The sequence below is a fragment of the Ambystoma mexicanum genome, chromosome 5q (assembly GCF_040938575.1).
Source record: "Ambystoma mexicanum isolate Mex_15411 chromosome 5q, UKY_AmexF1_1, whole genome shotgun sequence".
Classification (NCBI taxonomy): Eukaryota; Metazoa; Chordata; class Amphibia; order Caudata; family Ambystomatidae; genus Ambystoma; species Ambystoma mexicanum.
The window spans coordinates 46,995,424-47,014,956 of NC_090933.1; the positions used below are offsets into that span (position 1 = coordinate 46,995,424).

General features: G+C 44.3%; 1 protein-coding gene across 5 annotated transcripts in view; it reads right to left on the reverse strand.

Moving 5' to 3' along the window:
• Nucleotides 1-1,606: 1,606 nt before the first annotated feature.
• Nucleotides 1,607-19,533, reverse strand: part of PHACTR1 (phosphatase and actin regulator 1) — a 1,343,031-nt gene continuing 1,325,104 nt past the window's right edge. For all 5 annotated transcript variants that reach the window (XM_069620495.1, XM_069620496.1, XM_069620494.1 and 2 more), the window contains one exon: nt 1,607-13,326. In XM_069620495.1, coding sequence (XP_069476596.1) covers nt 13,311-13,326 — 16 coding nt within the window. In that variant the 3' untranslated portion in view covers nt 1,607-13,310. The remainder of the gene's footprint in view (nt 13,327-19,533) is intronic.

Consider the following 19,533-nt stretch of genomic DNA (forward strand, 5'->3'; position numbering starts at 1 on the left):
GGCGAGGAGAGTATGGAGGGGTGCGGTGAATGAAGGAGCAGTGGAAAGGACAGGGAAGAAGATTAACAGGGAGATGGGGAAGTTTTGTAGTGCTTTACGGGTGCAAGCGCTGGAGCATCGGGAAATAATTTACAGGGATTTTTCAGTTTTCTGGGAGGACGGAGTGCATCTCTCGGTATACGAAAACAGGTATTACCTAGTAGACGTTAGGTTGGTGGTGGAAGACATAATAAATAGTTGGAAATAGAGGAAAACCTAGGGTAGGAGGGGGTGGGGCAGAAAGAACACCTCAGGGGACGGTTCTTCTGGTGCCGGGGACATGACCCTTTGGAGGAGGGGTGGGGGGAGCACAGTGAGGTACCAGCACGGTAAAGGAAGGGGGTTGTGCTGTTTGCACAAACGGGCTACCCCGGGGGTACAATTGAAGGGGCGTAGCCTCGGGGAGAAGATGGGAGAAAGCGGGAATGAAGTTTGAGAGGATTTTAAGGAGACAGAAGGGAGCAATGGATAGGAAGGGAGGAAATTTAAATGCTTTCATTATTTAATTGGGTATCAGGTAATAAAATCGCAGCAAAAATGTCGCCGGTATAAAAAATCGGAGCAAAAATGCTGTGATATCACCCGGTAAAGGTGTACCCCATTATACCATTTAAGGGGCGTGGTGGTTGCGGGGGTGTCCCCTGCTCCCCTTAAATGGTATAATGGGTCTGGGGACTGCGGGGGTGTCCCCTGCATCCTTTACAGGATTTTGGCCGCAAACCCACGGCATTTTTGCCACGATATTTTGTATTCACAGCCATTTTTGCAGCGATTTTAAGACATGGAACCTTTAATTGTGGGGGAATGGAAAATGATTATTTATTTAATTGCTTGGCAATTTGTTAAAAACGGATATGTTAGTCTGTAAGACCAGGGAGCCAGGTTCGCGTTTTTTGTGAGCTGTGGCCTTTCACATTAAAGCAACCTTTTCCACTTTAAAGCGAGTATGGGTATTTTTGTGCAGTAATCCCAAGTGCACCTTCAGTTAAGCAAGCTTGAATGTTGGGCCAGAGACAGCTTAGGCAAGAGTTTCCGTTGTTGCTTATGTGCTAGTGCAAGAATGTGCCTGGGACCTTCTATGGCCGCAGCACTAACAAATACAAAATGCCTAGCCCAAAAATAAATATTGTCAAACCATTTGAAAACTAATTCAATGTATAAGCTTTAAAGTAGTTTCTAAAATCTTTAAAACAGCTTCAAGCATGGAAGCCAATATAGAACATGTGTGGGTATCTTAGCAACTAGAGTGTTGTGACTATCTTCCCGCTAGCCCAGGCCATGCACTTCACATGTATAGAAGCGTTCTTCACACAGTCGTGCAGTCTTGCACGGTGAACCAGGCAGACCAGGCTGGAGGCACAGCCTCTGGTCCTCTATGGCACTTTACAGCTCTACTTCTCTTCTAGAAACTAATAATGAAAGAGCATTGACGAAGCACAGCGGACTAGCAATGTTTTTAAAAATGTTCCTTTTTTCTGGTTGTATGACACCCTCTACATCGTCAGAGAGAAACAATGATTTCAGTACCTTGCAATTTCATAATGTACCAAAAGAAAGAGAAGCCTAAGACATAGAGATCCAGTTTAATTCTTTGTTTTTTGTTCTAGTTATTTACACACATTTTCCCTCATACAGCCAGGACATTGTTTTAAAAAATTACAATAATGGAAGAGCACATGATTGACAGCCACCACATTCACTCCTATACAAAGACACTATGTACATAGGCCAGAATCTTAGTAACTGGAAGTCACCCACAGCTGGCTGAAGAGAGGCTGTGATCTGTGAGAAAGCGAGAAAAGGACCCACAGATCATCCCCGCCTTTAATTCGCTATTCACTAACCAATAGCTCCTCCTGTTTTAAACGTTGTCTAGAACGTCACCCGCCTCTCAATGCATTTCAACGTTGGATGGTAGACTGTGTGATTGTGGAGGCTATTTCACCCTTCATAGCTTGTTGATATTATCCTTTCAACAGTAGAGCATCATAGTTTGTAACATTCGGTATGTCTTGTTTGCATTTTATTTTCTTCATACGTTCGTCACAAATATTTTCATCGCATTATTGCACATTTCCAGGGTAAATGCTGATAGAGAACGTGGCAAGTTATTGCTAATGGGGTTTCTGCGTATCAAAATGATGTCACGTTTTTACTTTAGGTATTCAATGCCATTATAAGGTAGATATATATTTTGCTCCAGGTTTCCGTACCTAAAATAGGGTGAAACATTTGACGTTTCTTTACAAAAACGAAATGTGTCTAACTGAAAGTTCTTCAGGAACACAGCTCTATATAAGTTTGGCTGTATCTGTAAAGCAAGGCATCGTGTCCCAGTATTTTGCAAAAGAGCGGATTCTGTTCTGTTTTAGCGTGCAATGATAAATGACAAAAGGGCTAAAAAAGCAACTTGCTCCTTTTAGTGGGAGGAGCTTGTTTGCCCACTCCCTCTTTCTACCACACAACTAGTGCTTGGAGGTGGTATGGGGAACCTTCGGATTCGGTTTACTTCTTCAGCTGATCATTGTTGTGTTATGTTCAGAGTCTGAGGGCCTGATTCACAGACTTTTTTCCAATGGGATTGCACCGTTATAAAGTGCTTCTCTGAATAAGGCCCGGAGTCCAAATGGAGGTGAGCGCGGAACCTCAAACCGAAATGTAATCGTTCAAATTGGCGAAAAGAGCTGTTATCCAGCACCTTTAGCGACACAAAGGTGATGAATGCCAAATAACAGAATGTTGGTATTCTGGATTGCCAGGAGCCATACAACAGATGAAATAGGTCCCTGAGCTCCCAGGCCTGCTGCTCTGTTTACTGGCACTCGGCCATCCAGAATCTCTGATATCCAACCATTGCAGTTGTAATTGGTTATTTATAATGCACTTAATACCCAGCAGGTTCTAAATGCGGACCCAGGGATTGAAGCTGTGTTGCTCTGCGTCATCTTGCTTCCAAGGCGAGCGTGTTGCCCCTGAGCTATCCTCCCGAGCCGTGAAACTTGTTAGGAACGGTAGGGGAACCAACAGTGACAGGTGCAAGTTAGTCTGCCAGACAATAGAACTTTCACTGTAATTTAAAAGAATACAAGTAGCACTGAGATGGGCATATCACACCTCTGCTTTAGAACTACATATGCAGCCAAGGTTGTACAAAAAAATGTGTACACATAGGCTTTACACCCGAAGGGCCCCTTTGGAGAATTGTTAACACCAAATTGCACTCTGGCAAACTAGGATGATTGATTTGTCTTGGGCCGAGCAGAGTCTTGCTGGCTCCCTCGGCGCAGGCTCTGGATTCCCTCTCCCCCTGCTTCTGCGTTACTGCAAATAGAAGTCCTAACCCACCTTCCAAACAAGACCCCTTGATTTGGATGCACCCTGTGTGTTAGGACTGCAGCACAAATTCAGGACAGGCCTTAGAGGCTGCAGTGCCCCGCGCAGCAAAACAAATATTTTGCATCTCAAACCACGTGTCACTAGTCATGTGGCGGGCACCCACATTTTTCAAAAGGCGCTGCAGCACCCTATTGTTATTAAATGAGCTCCGCTCCCGAGAGCGGGCGCATTTAATTTTAATAGGGCACCTGCCGCGCATTCTCCCACCACACCAGCTCGGAGGAGACCTGAAAGACTCCCCCGAGCTGCTGTGTCGAAACGCTTATAGCTTCCCGGCTGGGATGTCATTTAGGGGTCGCCAGAGGTCGCAACTGCGATGACTGAGGTCTCCCTTGCGACATCGGTGGTCTCCCATACGACCTCTACCTTAAAAAAAAATATATATATATTTTCTTTTTTTGGTAATGCAAGCTCCTGGGCTGTGGCCTGGCCAGCACCATGTGGCTCTTTATTTCTGGAGTGACTGGCTTTCTTGAACAGGCCCCTTTAAAAAAAAGAAGAAAAATAAGAACTGGAGTGCCACAAGTCTCACACTTTCAGCACTGATCCTAAATAAGAAAGAATAGGAATACCAAATAATATCAATGATTCATGGAATTATTTCCGCCGAAAAACAGGATTTGTGCACCATTCTGCCCGCAAATCCCCATTTGTTAAACAGGGATTTGCGGGCAGAATGGCGCACTAATACCCGTTTTTCGGCACAAATAATTCCATGAATCAGCCCCAATGTGTCTTTCTGGAATTATATACAATGATTGCTAGACTCATCAAAGGTTTATTTCAGGCACACTTCAGGGAGTGAGTCACTGATTTAGTCTGTTCTTAAATGCCTCAACTCAGCCTTTCATCCTTCTGAGGTCGGTAAATGAGTACCAACACCGGTTGTGTGATATTGGGTGTATATTATTTCTATATAAAGCGCTTAAGCGTAAGTGCTATATAATAACGCATCATTATCATTTGGTCATGGACATCTGCTTGCATTCACAGTAATTTAGTAATATGTGCCTATACACACTGATCTTAACGATACATATGGCGATCCATTCTTTTTTGAAATGTACATCACATTATAGTGATATCCTAACCATATTTCTCGTATTGTACAATGCTATGTGATGCCACTTCCTGTTTTGTCAATGAATGAAAGATCGTGTTCCATTGCTTCCTGCGACCTAACTTTGGGGCGTGGTCAAATTACATCACTTCCTCTGGGAAGGTCAAGGGTCGTGTGATGTCACTTCCGCTACCCCTGGCATTTTGGTGAAATGACGCCCCTGTGCCACGGGCGGCCGCCCGGTCGGCCCTGCCCTAAAGCCGGCCCTGCACACAGGACAATAATCTTCGCTATGTTAACATTCCACTAGTATTCGGATTGACCGCTAAAGAAACACAGCTGCCTGGCTTGCCTTGCCTTTCTTCGTTTGCAGATTGCCACGGCCCTGTCGTAGTTGCATGTCAGGAAGCATGAAAACTGCGGGTGCATGACATTTTTGTGCCATCCTCCACCTGAAAACGGCTTACATTACTGACGCCCTGTACCAGCACATGAGTATACAATGCAAGCTATGTTCTGGTAGTGCATGTAGGCCTTCCTGCACATTACACATATATCACTTAAATGTCCTCTATCTGAGCTATATATGGAGTTCATTTATATACGACACATGCCAAGTATGACATCCATATGATATGTGTGTTATATAGTGTTATATACCACACAGAAATGTCATGCATATGCATCTCTGTGCAGATCTATCTTGTTTCACTGAATCCAGGTTTCTTCCCATCCCTGTTTTTAGATTTGGCATGTTCTATTTCCCCCCTCACCTAACCCTTGCCCTTATGGGGGTTCACCATCCCTGTCTCGAACACCATGATGTATATACTCTTCCTCTAACCCCTGCATATATAATTGGGCACTTTTGAAAAAGGATTTCGTAATCGCGCTTTGAAATCGGTGGGGCTGCCTCATTTTCCGTTGAACTGCCTTCAACTAAACACCATATTCTCGTCGTGCCATATGTAGCTGCTCTTTCAAAATGGAGGCATGTCAGCGTGCGCCTCAAAAGTATCATTGCGCACTGTGCTGCCCAGGGGTCAAGTCCTAAAAATTAAAGTGGGGGGACTCATCAACAAACGCAATGGGATGTGATGTCGCCAGAAATGTGCATATTAAGGCGAAACATGCAAATTTCATTTAATTGGCTTTGCATAGCCACCCAAATTGAACAGGACGAATGGCATAAAATCAACACAAACACAAAACCAAGAGAGGATATTTTCGTCTAATAGTTTTTTTGAAAACGTTAAAAGGTGTCCATGTTTTAAACTCCAAGAACCAGTACAAATGTTTTCCCTGGGGCTTGAGGTACCGAAATGGGATATTTCCCCTTTAGTTGCTTGTTTGTTTTTCTATCATGTAATGTAGTGCAGTGGTGAGGTGTCCAGCCTACAAACCTGATCCCTGAGGGCGGCTTTAATTCATAAATTCAAAGAGGACAATCAATATTTCTCTTTTAGCTAGGGGGGACTGAGTCCCCCCTCTGAATAAAGTGGGTGGACTCCGTCCCCCCCCGCGTGTACCCTCGACTTGAGCCCTGGTGCTGCCTGAAAGCAGGCACGGCACAGCCTTCCTGCCAGTGCTCAGAGGCTGTGACTGCAGCCTGCACACCTGCTGTTCCAAAAGCCCCAGAGCTCTCTCAGAAGCCCTTCCCCTCCAGCCACACCCGCACCACAAAGCCCCACCAGAATAATGCGGTGACACAGCTAGGTCAAGGGCTGCACACGGTGTGGCACATTTGTTTTTAGAACCAATCAATTTGGAACATTGTCAGCGTTTGCAATGTCTGAAAATTGGGGCCCTCTGAGTCATCACGTAGTTAATTGCGAAATTAGGAGAAAATTATAGCAAAAGTGCACAGAACTGTTTGATTTTGTGAACAGAAATCACATTGTCAGCTCCCAAGCGGCACAGCCTTATTTTTTGCCGCCATTTTTAACTTTTTCCCCATGCTCTTGTATCTTCAAGTCGCTTTTCAAGGCCTGGTAACCCACATTTTCCCAAAACATGTTTTCACACTATCCTCTCCAACTCCCCTCATTCTGAACCGTGTCCCCATTCTTATCCTCCTTATCTTATTTCCTTTACACAAACACATCTAACACTTGAAGCACTTTAGAGCAGTCGGTGGATAGTTTGAGCACTGTTCAAAACTCAGCCACAAAATTCATCGAATGCATTCAGAGCTGCTGAGAGCCAGATTGCAGAGCGGGAGCTCCTAATATGAGTGTGCATGAAGTCACTTGGAAGCACACAGTACCTTTATTTTGCCTGAGCCTCCTTTGTGCCAGTGTCTGTGCTATGTTCCTGGTCCTAAGAAGGGCTGTTTATTGAAACCACTGCAGGATACAACGCTGCCCAAAATCTTTTTCCGCACTAGGATGGGAACGATCCATTTTTGCGGTATCGGCTCCTCTGCAACCTTTGTCTGCAGACCGATGAAGACACCACAGTGAAGATGATCACTGCTGACTTTAGGAGAATGAAGAGCACAGCGGTATCTACTGCAAGAACTGGCAGATACAACAGGAAAACCTACTAACATCCTATAAAGAACCTTAACTGATTTATTTGACAAAATCAAATATATAACATCCTTAAAGAAAAAAGCCCAGTTCTTCTTGTCACAGTTTTGCACAGGAGATCCCTTGATGATGGAGGATAGAAAAGGCCAAAAGACTTCCACGTGAAGAGGTTGTGTTGCACTAACTTGACGCAACGCGACTATGGCCTGTGAAGGTACAGGGAGCAACAACATTGAAATGTCTGGGTGCCACCGCATGAGGGTGTAGCTCGTGATCTTGCTGTGCCTCACAGAATGATGAAAGTGGTTTGGCAAAGACTACCACCACAGATGATTGCTTCAAGCCGGGCGTGATCTTCTGCTCAGTCAAGATAGTTTGCCGGGATAGGCACATCCTTCCAAACTTCCATATTGAATGAGTATAATTGAGACCATGCTCCCCATTCCAAGCAGGGCCGCAACAATGATTAGCTGCTTTGCAATGGCTGATCACGGTAATGCGGCAGCACAGAGCCAGTGCTGTTTTCCTGAGCCTATGGTGCCGAAAGGACTTTGCAATTTTGCAACGCTTTCGGAAATTTGGTCCAATGCATCATCAGAAAGAGTCCAGAATAATCGGGAACAAGTAAATAGAGCTTTAAACTAAGTTATACAAATGGGGCACTCAACTGGAGACCCTCAAAGCATAGCAGGTGGTCTCAACTTTGCCTAACCCCTTGCACGGTTCTGTTAGCCGGATAATGCTTTGAGGGGAATGGTATGCTTTCATATTTATTTTTAACCAGGATGGGTCACTTTACCAGGTCCATATGCAGCTGTAAAACATGCACTTCTTTATTTGAGAGGATCAAGGGTTATATCAAATAAATGACTCGATTGGCGAGAACAGAAACGAACCCCGCATCCATAGGACGTGCGACTTCAGTGTTGCTGGTTGAACCTCCAGAGAATTTGACATGTTTAAGAGAGGGACGAGGAGTCACCCCCGCCATGAGCAGGAACGTCTGGTCAGGATCTGCTCCCCTCAGGGCTGATCCCAGGGAGTCATGGAAGCACAGCATCCGCTGGTACCAACTCAGAGCCCCTCCACACTTTGTGGCTGATTCATGGAATCTGTGCGCCGAAAAACGGGGATTTGTGCGCCATTCGACCCGCAAATCCCTGATTAACAAATGGGGATTTGCGGGCAGAATGGCGCACAAATCCCTGTTTTTCGGCGCACAAATTCCATTAATTACCCCCTTTATATCGCATGTGTGCCCATCCCTACTTCGACGGGCGTCTTTGCTTGGGGTATTTACGCATAGGCAATGCCATCCCGCTGTTGCTACTTGGATTAATCTTCCATCTGAAGAACTATCTTTTAGAACCAGGTTGTCTTTGCTAGCTTCAGAAGCTTCTTGTTGTTGTTATCAGCTGCTGTTTTATAAACCTTTTTTTTAATAAAAATTATTCAATCTCTTAAGTGCAAAGGATGGCTTTGTGCGTCCTGAATTCCAATAAGAAATCATCATAGGCTCTGCCCACTTCCGCAGTTAAGTAAAAAAGTGCAATGGCGTGTCCTTGGAGGCCAGAGGTATCTCTTCCTATGATGCTATCGGGGAAGTGGGGGGTCATGGGCACAAAATGACAACGTCACCCTTATTAAGTGTTACTTCTGTGTGTATGAGTTACTCTAGCTTTTTCGCCCTATCTATTGATTCGGCTACCTTAAGACCTCGATCCTCCTCACCTCATTCACCTCAGCCCAACCCCAGATGTCCTGCGCCCCTCTCCAGACATCCAATGCTACTAGTGTATTGACATTCCACGCCTTATTCCTCTTGCGTCGCAGGAATCTCACAGTCGCGTCTTAGGAATCCCACTGTCGCGCCACATCTCTCCTGTGTTCCACTCGGCCTGCTTGCCGTTTCTCGACACAATGAACACCTCCGGCGTTCTGAGCTGGTGGAAGTCGTGGACTGTCTCTTTTAAGATTACATGAGGCAATCCTGCAGATGGAAGGTTTTACTAGAAGGCACTTTTCCTCCCCACTAAAAGGTATCAAGGACACTAAAACAACTATGCATGTTGTCCCCAAACATTTGACTGAAATATGATAAAGATGCTACCAGAAAATGTCTTAGCCATAATTGATCCTTATGCAAGTGCATTTAAAATATAAAAAAATATATAGCCCACAAGACTGTCTCAATATCGCATTCCAATCTATTTCTTTCATGTGCCTTGTGTGTCATGATATCTTTCCACTGAGTGCACATATTCTTTACTCGATAGCCAACTCCTTTGCCTTTACCTAAGCTTTGGTTTCTGCGGGTCAACACTAGCGTCGAGCCATCTCTTCCGTAATGGCTCAGAATGTTAAGTGCTCAGGTTAATCTCCAAGTATTAATGGAATCTAGTTTGTTGTTTGGTGCTAATTTTGCTCTCTTTCCCAGAGAACCTAACATGATCTTTTAGACGATCTGTGAGGGTAGACTATGCTGCTCTATTGTTCTAGTAATGGCCAGTGGGTGATGTATTGTCCTCCTAGGAAAAGGTTTGTAGCCCAATTGCTGGCCTTGGAGATATACATTTTGCTGCCCTCGGATTATATTTATTGTAAATATTAACCTAATTAGCAATAGCTTGTAATGCGACAGGGCATTTAGCTGTACAAGGATAAACATTTGTCATTATTATTATTAGGATATTTAGTGAGCGTGGACCTAGCTTCGGGAAGCAACGGAGCACTTTACAATCATAGAGGAAAGAACTCAGTGCGGGAGGCAGAGAACAAAGGAGCGGGGAGCTAACAGGGGAGAACGGGCAATTGGCAGTATGGGGGGAAGACAATGGGGCACAGATCACTGAGTCTCGGGTAGGGTGGGGAGTGCAGGGTGTGTGGACCTAGGTGTAAAGGAGGAGACATTCCTTGAAGAGGAAGGTCTCAAGCTCTTTCCAGAACTGTAGAACTGATGGGGCAAGTCTGATGTCGACAGGGAGAAGGTTCCAGAGTCTTGGAGCATAGACAGAGAAGACTTATCTTCTGTTTTTGCTCTTTCCTGCACAGTCGTAATTCAAGTCTGCACATTTCCTTCTGGTGGATCGTAGGCCACTGGAGATGCTGAGTTCCTTAGTGAGGTAGCTTGGGGACTTAAGGATGACAGCCTTGTAGATAATGCAATAGGATTTGAAGATAATACAGGCATGTAGTGGGAGCCAGTGTAGTTCGATGAGGGTCGGGTTGATGTGGTCGAATTTGCGGAGTCCTTTAATGACTCTTGCTGGATCATGCAGGACACATTTCACGGGTGCTAGGGTTGTCGCAGAGGGGCATGGAAGCCTAAGTACACTGTGCTGCAACATAGGGGGGATTCAACCCTGAGTCAATCAATGGAGCCTGTGAAATCTGTGTACGGCCAGCTCTATTACAGACTATAAACATGTCGATTCTTCGTTTCTTTTCAAAATGGAAAACGATGCCGCCATTTTAGTGCTTGCTGCAATTCTTTGAATTGTTATAATGACATTTGTTTTACCGGGAGAGTTAACTATATAGTTGCTGTTTTTAAGATGTGGCGTGCTAGTGCTTTCAAGTTTTGGCCCATCCTTTTACCACAAAAATGATCATCGACGAGCAGTGACATCAGAATGAACTTCGACATCAGTCCTAGCCTAACCCCGGCAAGTGCCTAGTCTTCCTTTTGAAAACTGACATTAAGTTAAACTTTCAACTATTAATATTTAGGAGTAGACACAACTGGAAATGGGAACAACAGGAAACAGAATTACACACCGAGCAATCCATGTGGATGCCATGTGGGCACAAAATGCCAAACAACACTTGCCACCTTTATGTTTACAGAGTGGCATCACATGTACCGGGCCAATGGCATGTTACAATGTTAGGACCACCCTATTACCTTTGAATCGCTAATGCTGTTATTAGTATGAGCTATATTTATTTCATTTGAATTTCGAAGCAATGGGGCACAATGCTCTTGTTTTGAAACCCGCCACCTACCAGCACACTCTAAACACAGTATTTTACTATCCCTAGTGTGGATCAGAGTGGGTGTAAAAAAATGAAAAACAACACCTGGCCTGGCAGGCCCCATTGGGCAGAGAGCGATGTTTCTCATGTTATTAAAAATCTCGCTGGCCCGCGTAAGACCGAGTATTTTATCTATGCCAATAGTAGATTGGGGTTTACCTTGGCCAACTGCTTCGGCCCAAAAGTATTCAGTGATTCAACTGACTAGAGATCACCGGATATTTGGGTGATTCAGAATTGAGCTGGATACGCTTGCCCAGGGAGAGATAAAGTTACAGCGAGTTGTACAACTGGCTATATGAGCTCAGACATGCCACCCTTGAGAGATTAAAACAAGACCTTCCCTGGACATTCGCGAGGAGAACATTGTGGGTGTGGGTGATAGGTTAGACCATTACTTTAGAGGGTAAACTGTATTGCCATTGCATTGCAGCAAGACAGGGGCAGGTAGTGCAAATGTTGGTACCAGCAGTGACAGTGTTTTCTGGGCACACCAGCAGGCTCCGTTTCCAGAACCTTTGCAAGTGTAGAGGCGAGAGCAGTTCAGACCCCAAAACACTTCTTGTGTTGCACTACCCATGGGCAAGGAACCAACCAGGCAGTGTGTATTAGAACATGAACACAACGTAAAACATCAGACAGAAATGAAAACACTTGGATCAAATAAAACCTCAAGAGTATTCTTTTTTGGTTCCTTTCAACTCCTGAGACATATTGTGATCAGTGTGTGCACCCAGAGCAACCAAACCATGCCTGCCTCTCTTCCAGATCTGCCAGAGCACCAAGAGACCATGCAGAAATGCCAGCGGGCGCAGTACAAAATCCAATAGCATCATGTATACCAGGCTGGTGAATTATACCCACTCTTTAAGAGTGCGGTATGTAGAGAGGACCAAGACAAATCATCATCTGACAGGGTAGATCAGGTACACACTACGTGTCAATTTCGTTTTTAAAGTGCACAGCAGTTATTATTATTATTATTATTATTATTATTATTATTATTATCACGATCATTATTATTATTTTTAGGAACTCATCTTTCTTAGCATAATTAAAAAAATGTCTTGTCACGAGGACCCAAGCCGCATTTTTCTAGTCACCCAGCCACGCCGCGAGCAACGAGCGGTTCGTTCCATTCGTTGTTCCCAAGTGGCTGCTTCCAGGGGAAAGTAACCCGCTGATGATTTGCAGGCTCACCATGACAGTAGTCAGTTACAAAACAGTGAGCTTAAGTGGGCCTTACTACTTACTTTGATCTAAACATTACTTCCAAACATCAGCATACTTTAGGGTAGGGGAGCAAAGGCGCTATTGTGAAGGGGCAGCCATTCAACTGAGTTCATTACCCAGCCCATATTCTTAGTACTGCACATATAGTGATGCCATTTTACACGCATGTCTACATGTACCCCCAGACTGCGGTAATTGCTCTTAGAATTTCCTTTCATTACGTCACGAGTTATCATTAATGTTGCATTCATAATCATATACGCAAAAACACAACAGCACTTTGCAATACATCTGGTAAGGTGTTGATCGATAGACATTTGTTCAAGAAAGCCGCTGCTGCTGTTGAGAAGGTTAAGTGCCGTAAGTGCCTGGTCCTAGTTGTCAATCCAAATTAACTTCGTCGTTGCAACCCCATGAGGTCTTCCAGGACACAACGTGTTGTTGAACAACCAAACTCCTCGTTTCTCTGGCGAGGGGCGTCTGCGTTGCGCTTAGAGCGTGTGACAGAAAGGAAGTCAGCCATCTTTTCCTCCCCTTTTTGTCTTTCTCTTCAGTTCTCATAATTAAAATGTTTTTGGATTAAGTGCAAGAATGGCACAACCTACAATTTCTCGGTCGAATAGATTCCGGTCTCCACCTTGACTCTCAGAACTCGATACACAACCTCAGCTCCTCGTCCTTGGTGGCAGAAGTTGGCAAGTAGGCGGACAGCGAAGGAAAGATGTGCACACAACCAGCAGCTGTAGGACAAACAGGACAGATCCACATGCCAGGAAAACATGGTTGCCAGCCAGAAGTATGGCACCTTCCATGGTGATCCTTCCATGGCGACAGGCAGTGGCCGTGATGATGGCAGTACCCACCAAATGTACATAAATACAATATTTTCTTTTCTTTAAAAAAGGCAGTTTAGAAGATGTTCACGTTAAATAATGCAGAACTGAATAATTCCAGCACTTATGGTTCCTTGACTATTTTCTGAGAAGAGAATATAGTATAGTGGTCCAATATAACTGCTAGGGTCTATGAAACCTAAAAGCAAGCAAAAATAAAACATGCATTATTAAAACAATCAGTACAAATTCACATTAAACACTTAAATACTTAGAAACATGGCATATTGGTGATCAGCACTCACAGCATAACACAAATTAACTTATAATGCGGTGCCTTATTTGTTTTTTGTAAATGGCATAACTCTTTTACCCACGTGATGTAATTTAATGTGAAGTGTTCCTGCATAGTGCCCATGTGCCATTTTGGCGGCCATGTTGTGTGTGGCCCTGCAAGAAGAGCGTTGTTGCTTGTTAGTGGGTTAGAGAAGAAGTCATGAATGAGTCCTGAGTGGTTGATGCGTGCAGGCTGAAAGTGCCCAAGCCCTAAGTGTCTGTAAAACTAAGTGCGTGTTTCATCCTCCACAGAGGAAAGTCCCTAAGGAAACCTTTGGAAGTCAGAGCTGTGAGACTGTGTTAGCCACTGGCATCGGGAAACGTAATGGGACTAGAGAAGTGAGTAGTGGCGTTGCTCCGTTAGTGTGGTATGTTTGTGAGCAGCTGGCTGCAATGTGTGTGGGTTCATCGTGTAAGTGGTGTAGGGTGGTTAGCGATTGGGGAAAGGCGTGGGCATTAGGTAAGGAACATATTGAGTTGTTGTTTTAGGATAAAGAGTTCTTACTCTTCTGATTCAGAAGGTGTGGTGAATGCCGAATGCAGAATGCTGCGTTCTGCTTTGAAAATTGAATATTTTGTGGTAGAGCCGAATACCTTTATTATTTCCATTTGACTTTAATCTGTAAACATTGTGTGCAATTTAGAAGTCTTAAAAGTGGCATATGTGTGAATATTAAGCTCATAATTCATTCTGTGAAGGGTAGAGAGACTGAAAATATGTCCGTTTTGAATCTGAATCAATAAACAAGAGACCGCTCAAGGTCTTTTTACCGCCCATATTTTTACAATGTTTTTGCTTCACATACTGTTTTCTGAATGTTCACTGTAAAGTGCAGAGGAACACCACTCACGGCCCTCTATTAACCCTTACCTCGCCCCTATCTCTATTCATGCATATCCGCTTCCCCAAACCAACCATCCTTTAAATAAAAAAGAAAATACTCCATGATTTTTTTCACTGAATATTCTGCCCTGAAATATTCGTGCAGTGAGTATTCAGTAAAGAAAAATCACTGGTTTGCCAAGTGACAACAATACATGTTTGTGTTGGCAAGTGCGCGTTCTGATATTGGAATTGGTTCCCTAAACCACTAAACATCGATAAATGCAAATCCTTAATACTACGGCTATCAGTAAACCCCAAAACTAACCTGAAATTCATACTGATATACAGACCACCAACCTATGATGCGACCTTCATAGACGCATTCACGGAAGCAATCACCATCCTAGCCATCAAGTACAATCATCTGATCATCCTCGGAGACTTAAACATCTGGTTCGACGAAGAAACCAGAACCACACAAAAATCCTTAACCGCCTAACTAGCAGTCATGAACCTACAACAACTAGTCAAAGGAGCAACACACTCAGCAGGGCACACACTTGACGCAATCTTTGCCAACAAGGATCTCATCACCACGGCACCCCCAATTCAAATACTCTGGAGCAACCACCTCATCATTCCATTCATAATCACAACGGCCGCACCATCAAAAAAGCAACAAGAAAAACCACCGATCATGATGAAAAGAAACTGGAGAACCATAAAAAACTCCAACCTAACCGAGCTCCTAGAACTCAGCAAACCACAAGCATCAACCATGGAAGAAGCAGGCCTAGACAAAAAAGTTGCCCTGCTCCACACCTGGATCGCAACAACTCTAGACAACATCGCCAAAGAAAAGCCCTTCACCCCATCACGTAAGAAAACAACAGCAAAATGGTTCACCCCACTACTCAACGCCATGAAAAGAAAAAAACGAAAACTAGAACCTGGATGGAGGACCAACAACACCACTGCAAACAAATTGAAATTCCTGCAACAGATCCGCTCATATAAAAAGGAAATACAAAAAGCAAAGAGGAAACATTACGACAACCAAATCTTCAGAGCACCAAACGCACAAAAAGAACTCTTCAAAATCATAAACGAAATAAAAAACCCACCGGGCTGCAACAACAAGCCAATTCCATCGACAAAACTTTGCGATGACCTAGGATACCACTTCAAAAACAAAATAACCTCCATCCAACACACCATACAAAACAGACCAAGCAATCACAGCTCAAACCCCAGCGACACCGACGAGGAACACCCAAACAAGCTACTAAGCTTCCCAGAAATATCAGTTGAGGCTTTGGTCAAACTGGTAAACCAAAGCAACAAATCAGGCTCTCCTGAAGACCCTTGTCCCCCGGACATATACAAAACAATTCTCAAACAAGGAACCCCCATGGAATACCACAGGAATCTCCTCAACCTCTCAATCTCAACAGGTAAAGTACCACAGGCCTTCAAATCAGCATACATCAAGCCGCTACTCAAAGACACAGCAGGAAACGTAGAGGATTTATCCAACTACAGACCCATCTCCAATATACCCTACATGGCCAAATTGCTAGAAACGTACATCTACAAAATAACCCAAGAATTCATAGAAGAGCACTGCCTACTAGACAAGCCACAAGTTGGCTTCAAACCAATGAGAGGAACAGAATCAGCTCTCCTCTCAATATGGGACGACCTAAAAACGAACGCAGACTCGGACAACAGCACCGCCCTGATTCTCATTGATCTGTCCGCAGCTTTCGACACTGTCAACCACGACATCCTCATAAAGAGATTAGAAGGACTAGGGATAACAGACACCGCCCTACTATGGATAAAATCCTTCCTAACAAACAGAACAGAAACCATATGGATGAAACTGTTTAAATCCAAACCTAGAGACTCCACGTGCGGAGTACCACAAGGATCATCCTTTTCGCCGCTTCTATTCAACATCTACATGTACCTATTAATCAAACTCATCAAAAAACACAGCCTCACATGCTACAACTACGCCGACGATACTCAAATAATCTTCAACATACAAGACACCTGAGAAGAAAACACTACACTAGAGAATTGCCTTCGTGAGATATTCAACTGGATGAACCTCAACCACTCAAAATCAACCCTGGCAAAACAGAGATAATGATTGTTTCAAAAAAGGAAGGAGACATCAGCTACATCCCCTGGCCAAGAGAGCTCGGCACCACACCAGCACCATCATCAACTGAAAAAACCCTAGGGGTCCTGATGGATAACAACCTCACTCTAGAGCCATAAGTAAATGCTATACTCAAGAAATGTTTCTTCCTCCTGCGAGCAGCAAAAAGGATCCTACCGTTCCTGTCGTTCGCCAACAAAACACTTACCATCATCGCTCTGATCATGTCCAGAGTAGACTACGCCAATAGCCTATACCTGGGCATGCCCGAACGACTTCTAAAAAAACTACAACGCATACAAAATGCAGCAGCCAGACTCCTCCTCAAGGTACCAAGAAGAGAACACATCACACCTGCGCAAAAAATACTACACTGGCTACCATTAAAACAGCGAATAAAGTTCAAGTCCATGTGCATCACGCACAGAGCAATACACAAAGAAGGCGCAGAATTCCTAAGCGATAAACTACGCCTACATCAACCGACAAGAACACTGAGATCAAGCACCGACATCCGCCTGGAACCAAAACCCTATAACAGAAGAAAACTTGGAGGATCCTCTTTCTCTCACCAGGCACCGAAAACCTGGAATGACCTACCTAAGAATACACTGAACACAACAAACCACCTCGCATTCAGAAAACTCCTCCAATCATGGCTCTCCACAGCTTAACCACAACAGCGACGCACTAGAATGGCCAGCCCATCGGCCACTCTCAAATTGACAAACACTGAACCCAAAGAACCGACCACTGGACAGACCATAAGATATCATGGGAAATAGCTGCAAAGGAGGCCTCCAGAAACTGATCACATACTCAGACCCAGACGAAAGCCCTAAATGACTCACCCACTCCCCCCGGACGTACCATATCCAAACCGGCAGATGCATTTAGATGGAAAGTTTGAGAGGAGTCTGCCACCCAAGCCCAGCACCAAGGAGGAGAATAGACACCCAACCCACATTAATCAATCGGTCGGCATTAGAACACCTACAGAGCCGACTAGAATAGAACGGCGAGGAGCAATCATAACACTTACAAAGCGCGTTAGAACAGCACAGGGAGCGCCCCACACAAACCAAAACCCTTCCAGGCGTAGTCTTTTGCCCACCCCGATGAAATTGGGAGGATTGGCGAGTGCCACACTCAGAGAGATTTCTGAACTTCTATTAACCATCATACAACTAACAAAAACTCAGCATTTCTGCAGACTTATCTCAATCAAAATCTCACACAACCATCTCTCGCACAACATCCCGCACGCACTTCACAAAACCGCAACAACACATAAGCAACACCAACAGCACACGAGGACTGACATCGATCCAATACTCGCACCGAAGCTCAGCCCCCGGTGTATACCGAGTTGAAGCTGCCAACAGAACACCACTCCTCTCACTATCCTACTCCCGCTTCACCTACTAACCCATCCCACCTTCTCATTTGCAGATCCGCCAGAGCGCCTGGGGACCAACTCCGTTGGTGACGGTGCGCGGTACAAATACCTTTAACATTTAACATTTTAACATTTAAACGTAATGTAAGTTTTTAACTTGATCAAACTTAATGGTTGAAAACACACATGCAGTGGCACATGACTTTAATGTCTGCTGAAGTTCTCTCAGTTTTGTATAGGTTATCCCTAGCCATCTCTCTCATTTCTTTTTCTGGAGAGACTTGATGTAAACATGCAGTTATGGGAAGAAAAGTACCAATTATGGCCCATCACAAAGACAAATAAATATTGGATTTTTCTAAACGGACGCCTTAAATTAATTTCAACTTTTAAAATGCCCACAAACATTAAAATTCCTGTCCACGTCCACACTCCAAAGGAGTTCTTCTTGCTAAAGGTTTTAATAAAATAAAATAATGTACCTGTGGAATATAGAATTATCACTATTTCCAATGGCCAAAAGCAGCAGTCATGCCCTTAGCTCTGTTGCTGCATTTCTATGTCTGTGGAAGATGGAATCCCATTTTTCTTTTTGGCTGCCTAATTTATTTTATCTAAGTGGGGGTGTGGACAGGCACATGGGTGCAGCCTCACTTTCCTTGTGAGTATCAGTTTAACTGCTCTGCAGTTGGTTGTCCGCATCCTTTGGCTAAGCATGGTTGAGGGTGGTACTGTTACGCTTTGCCAATGAGGGACTGATTCATCTGCCCGACAGGTCTTCTTCCATGCATGGGGCCACAGTGACTTTGGTAGTGTGGCCTTGGGGAATTCCCCTTAGTGCTTTGTCATCATCTTTGCACCGAAAGGTGCAATGTCAACATGCTTTCTGCCTCTAGCCAAAACTAATGGCTAGTTCCAGGGGCTCCAGCTAAAGCATGTGGACGGCAACATTTGTGGAAAAGGATATGGGCAATGATATCCGCTCAGAGGGATAACGATGGAAACCAATGCCATAGTACCAATGATATGCCCAGATATTGAAAGCTTGAAGACCCCAATCTCTCTCCTTTTAAAAAGAAATGATGTGCAAATAGAAATTGGTCACTCTTTGTGATAGCCCATTTATTTATGGAGTTTTGTCCAGCACTTCAGAGCGTCAGTAGACGTAGTATCTAACGAAACCCAGAATTCCTGCATTGCTGCAAAGGCAGTCCTCAATCCAAGGGCAGGGTGAACAGCTCAGATGTCCACTCTCCTCGGGCAGGTGATTCCTAAAGACTGGCCAGGGGTTTGCCAATATCACAACAGCGCATGCTGAAGACCCTACTTGAATGCACTGGCATTCCTGGAATGATGGGTATATCGGTTGCCGTGTCCTGGGACAACAGCACCAATAACAATACAACCTTGTGATCTCCAAAGGCTGCCACTCCCCTGAGACCTTGTGAAAGTGGATAGCTACTGGTTCTCGGAGCTGGCGTTGTACAACCCAATCGTATACACGCATCCAATGTGCTCTGCTGCCTGGATCCTTTTTTGAAAAATGTCTTTATTAACATTTTCTTCACATAAGATTGGTCCACTGAGATGCCAGATGCTCAAGTATAGCTCCTACGCAATCACACAATGTGGTATTACAATTTCCATTTCCATTTTATTCCCTTGTTAATACAAT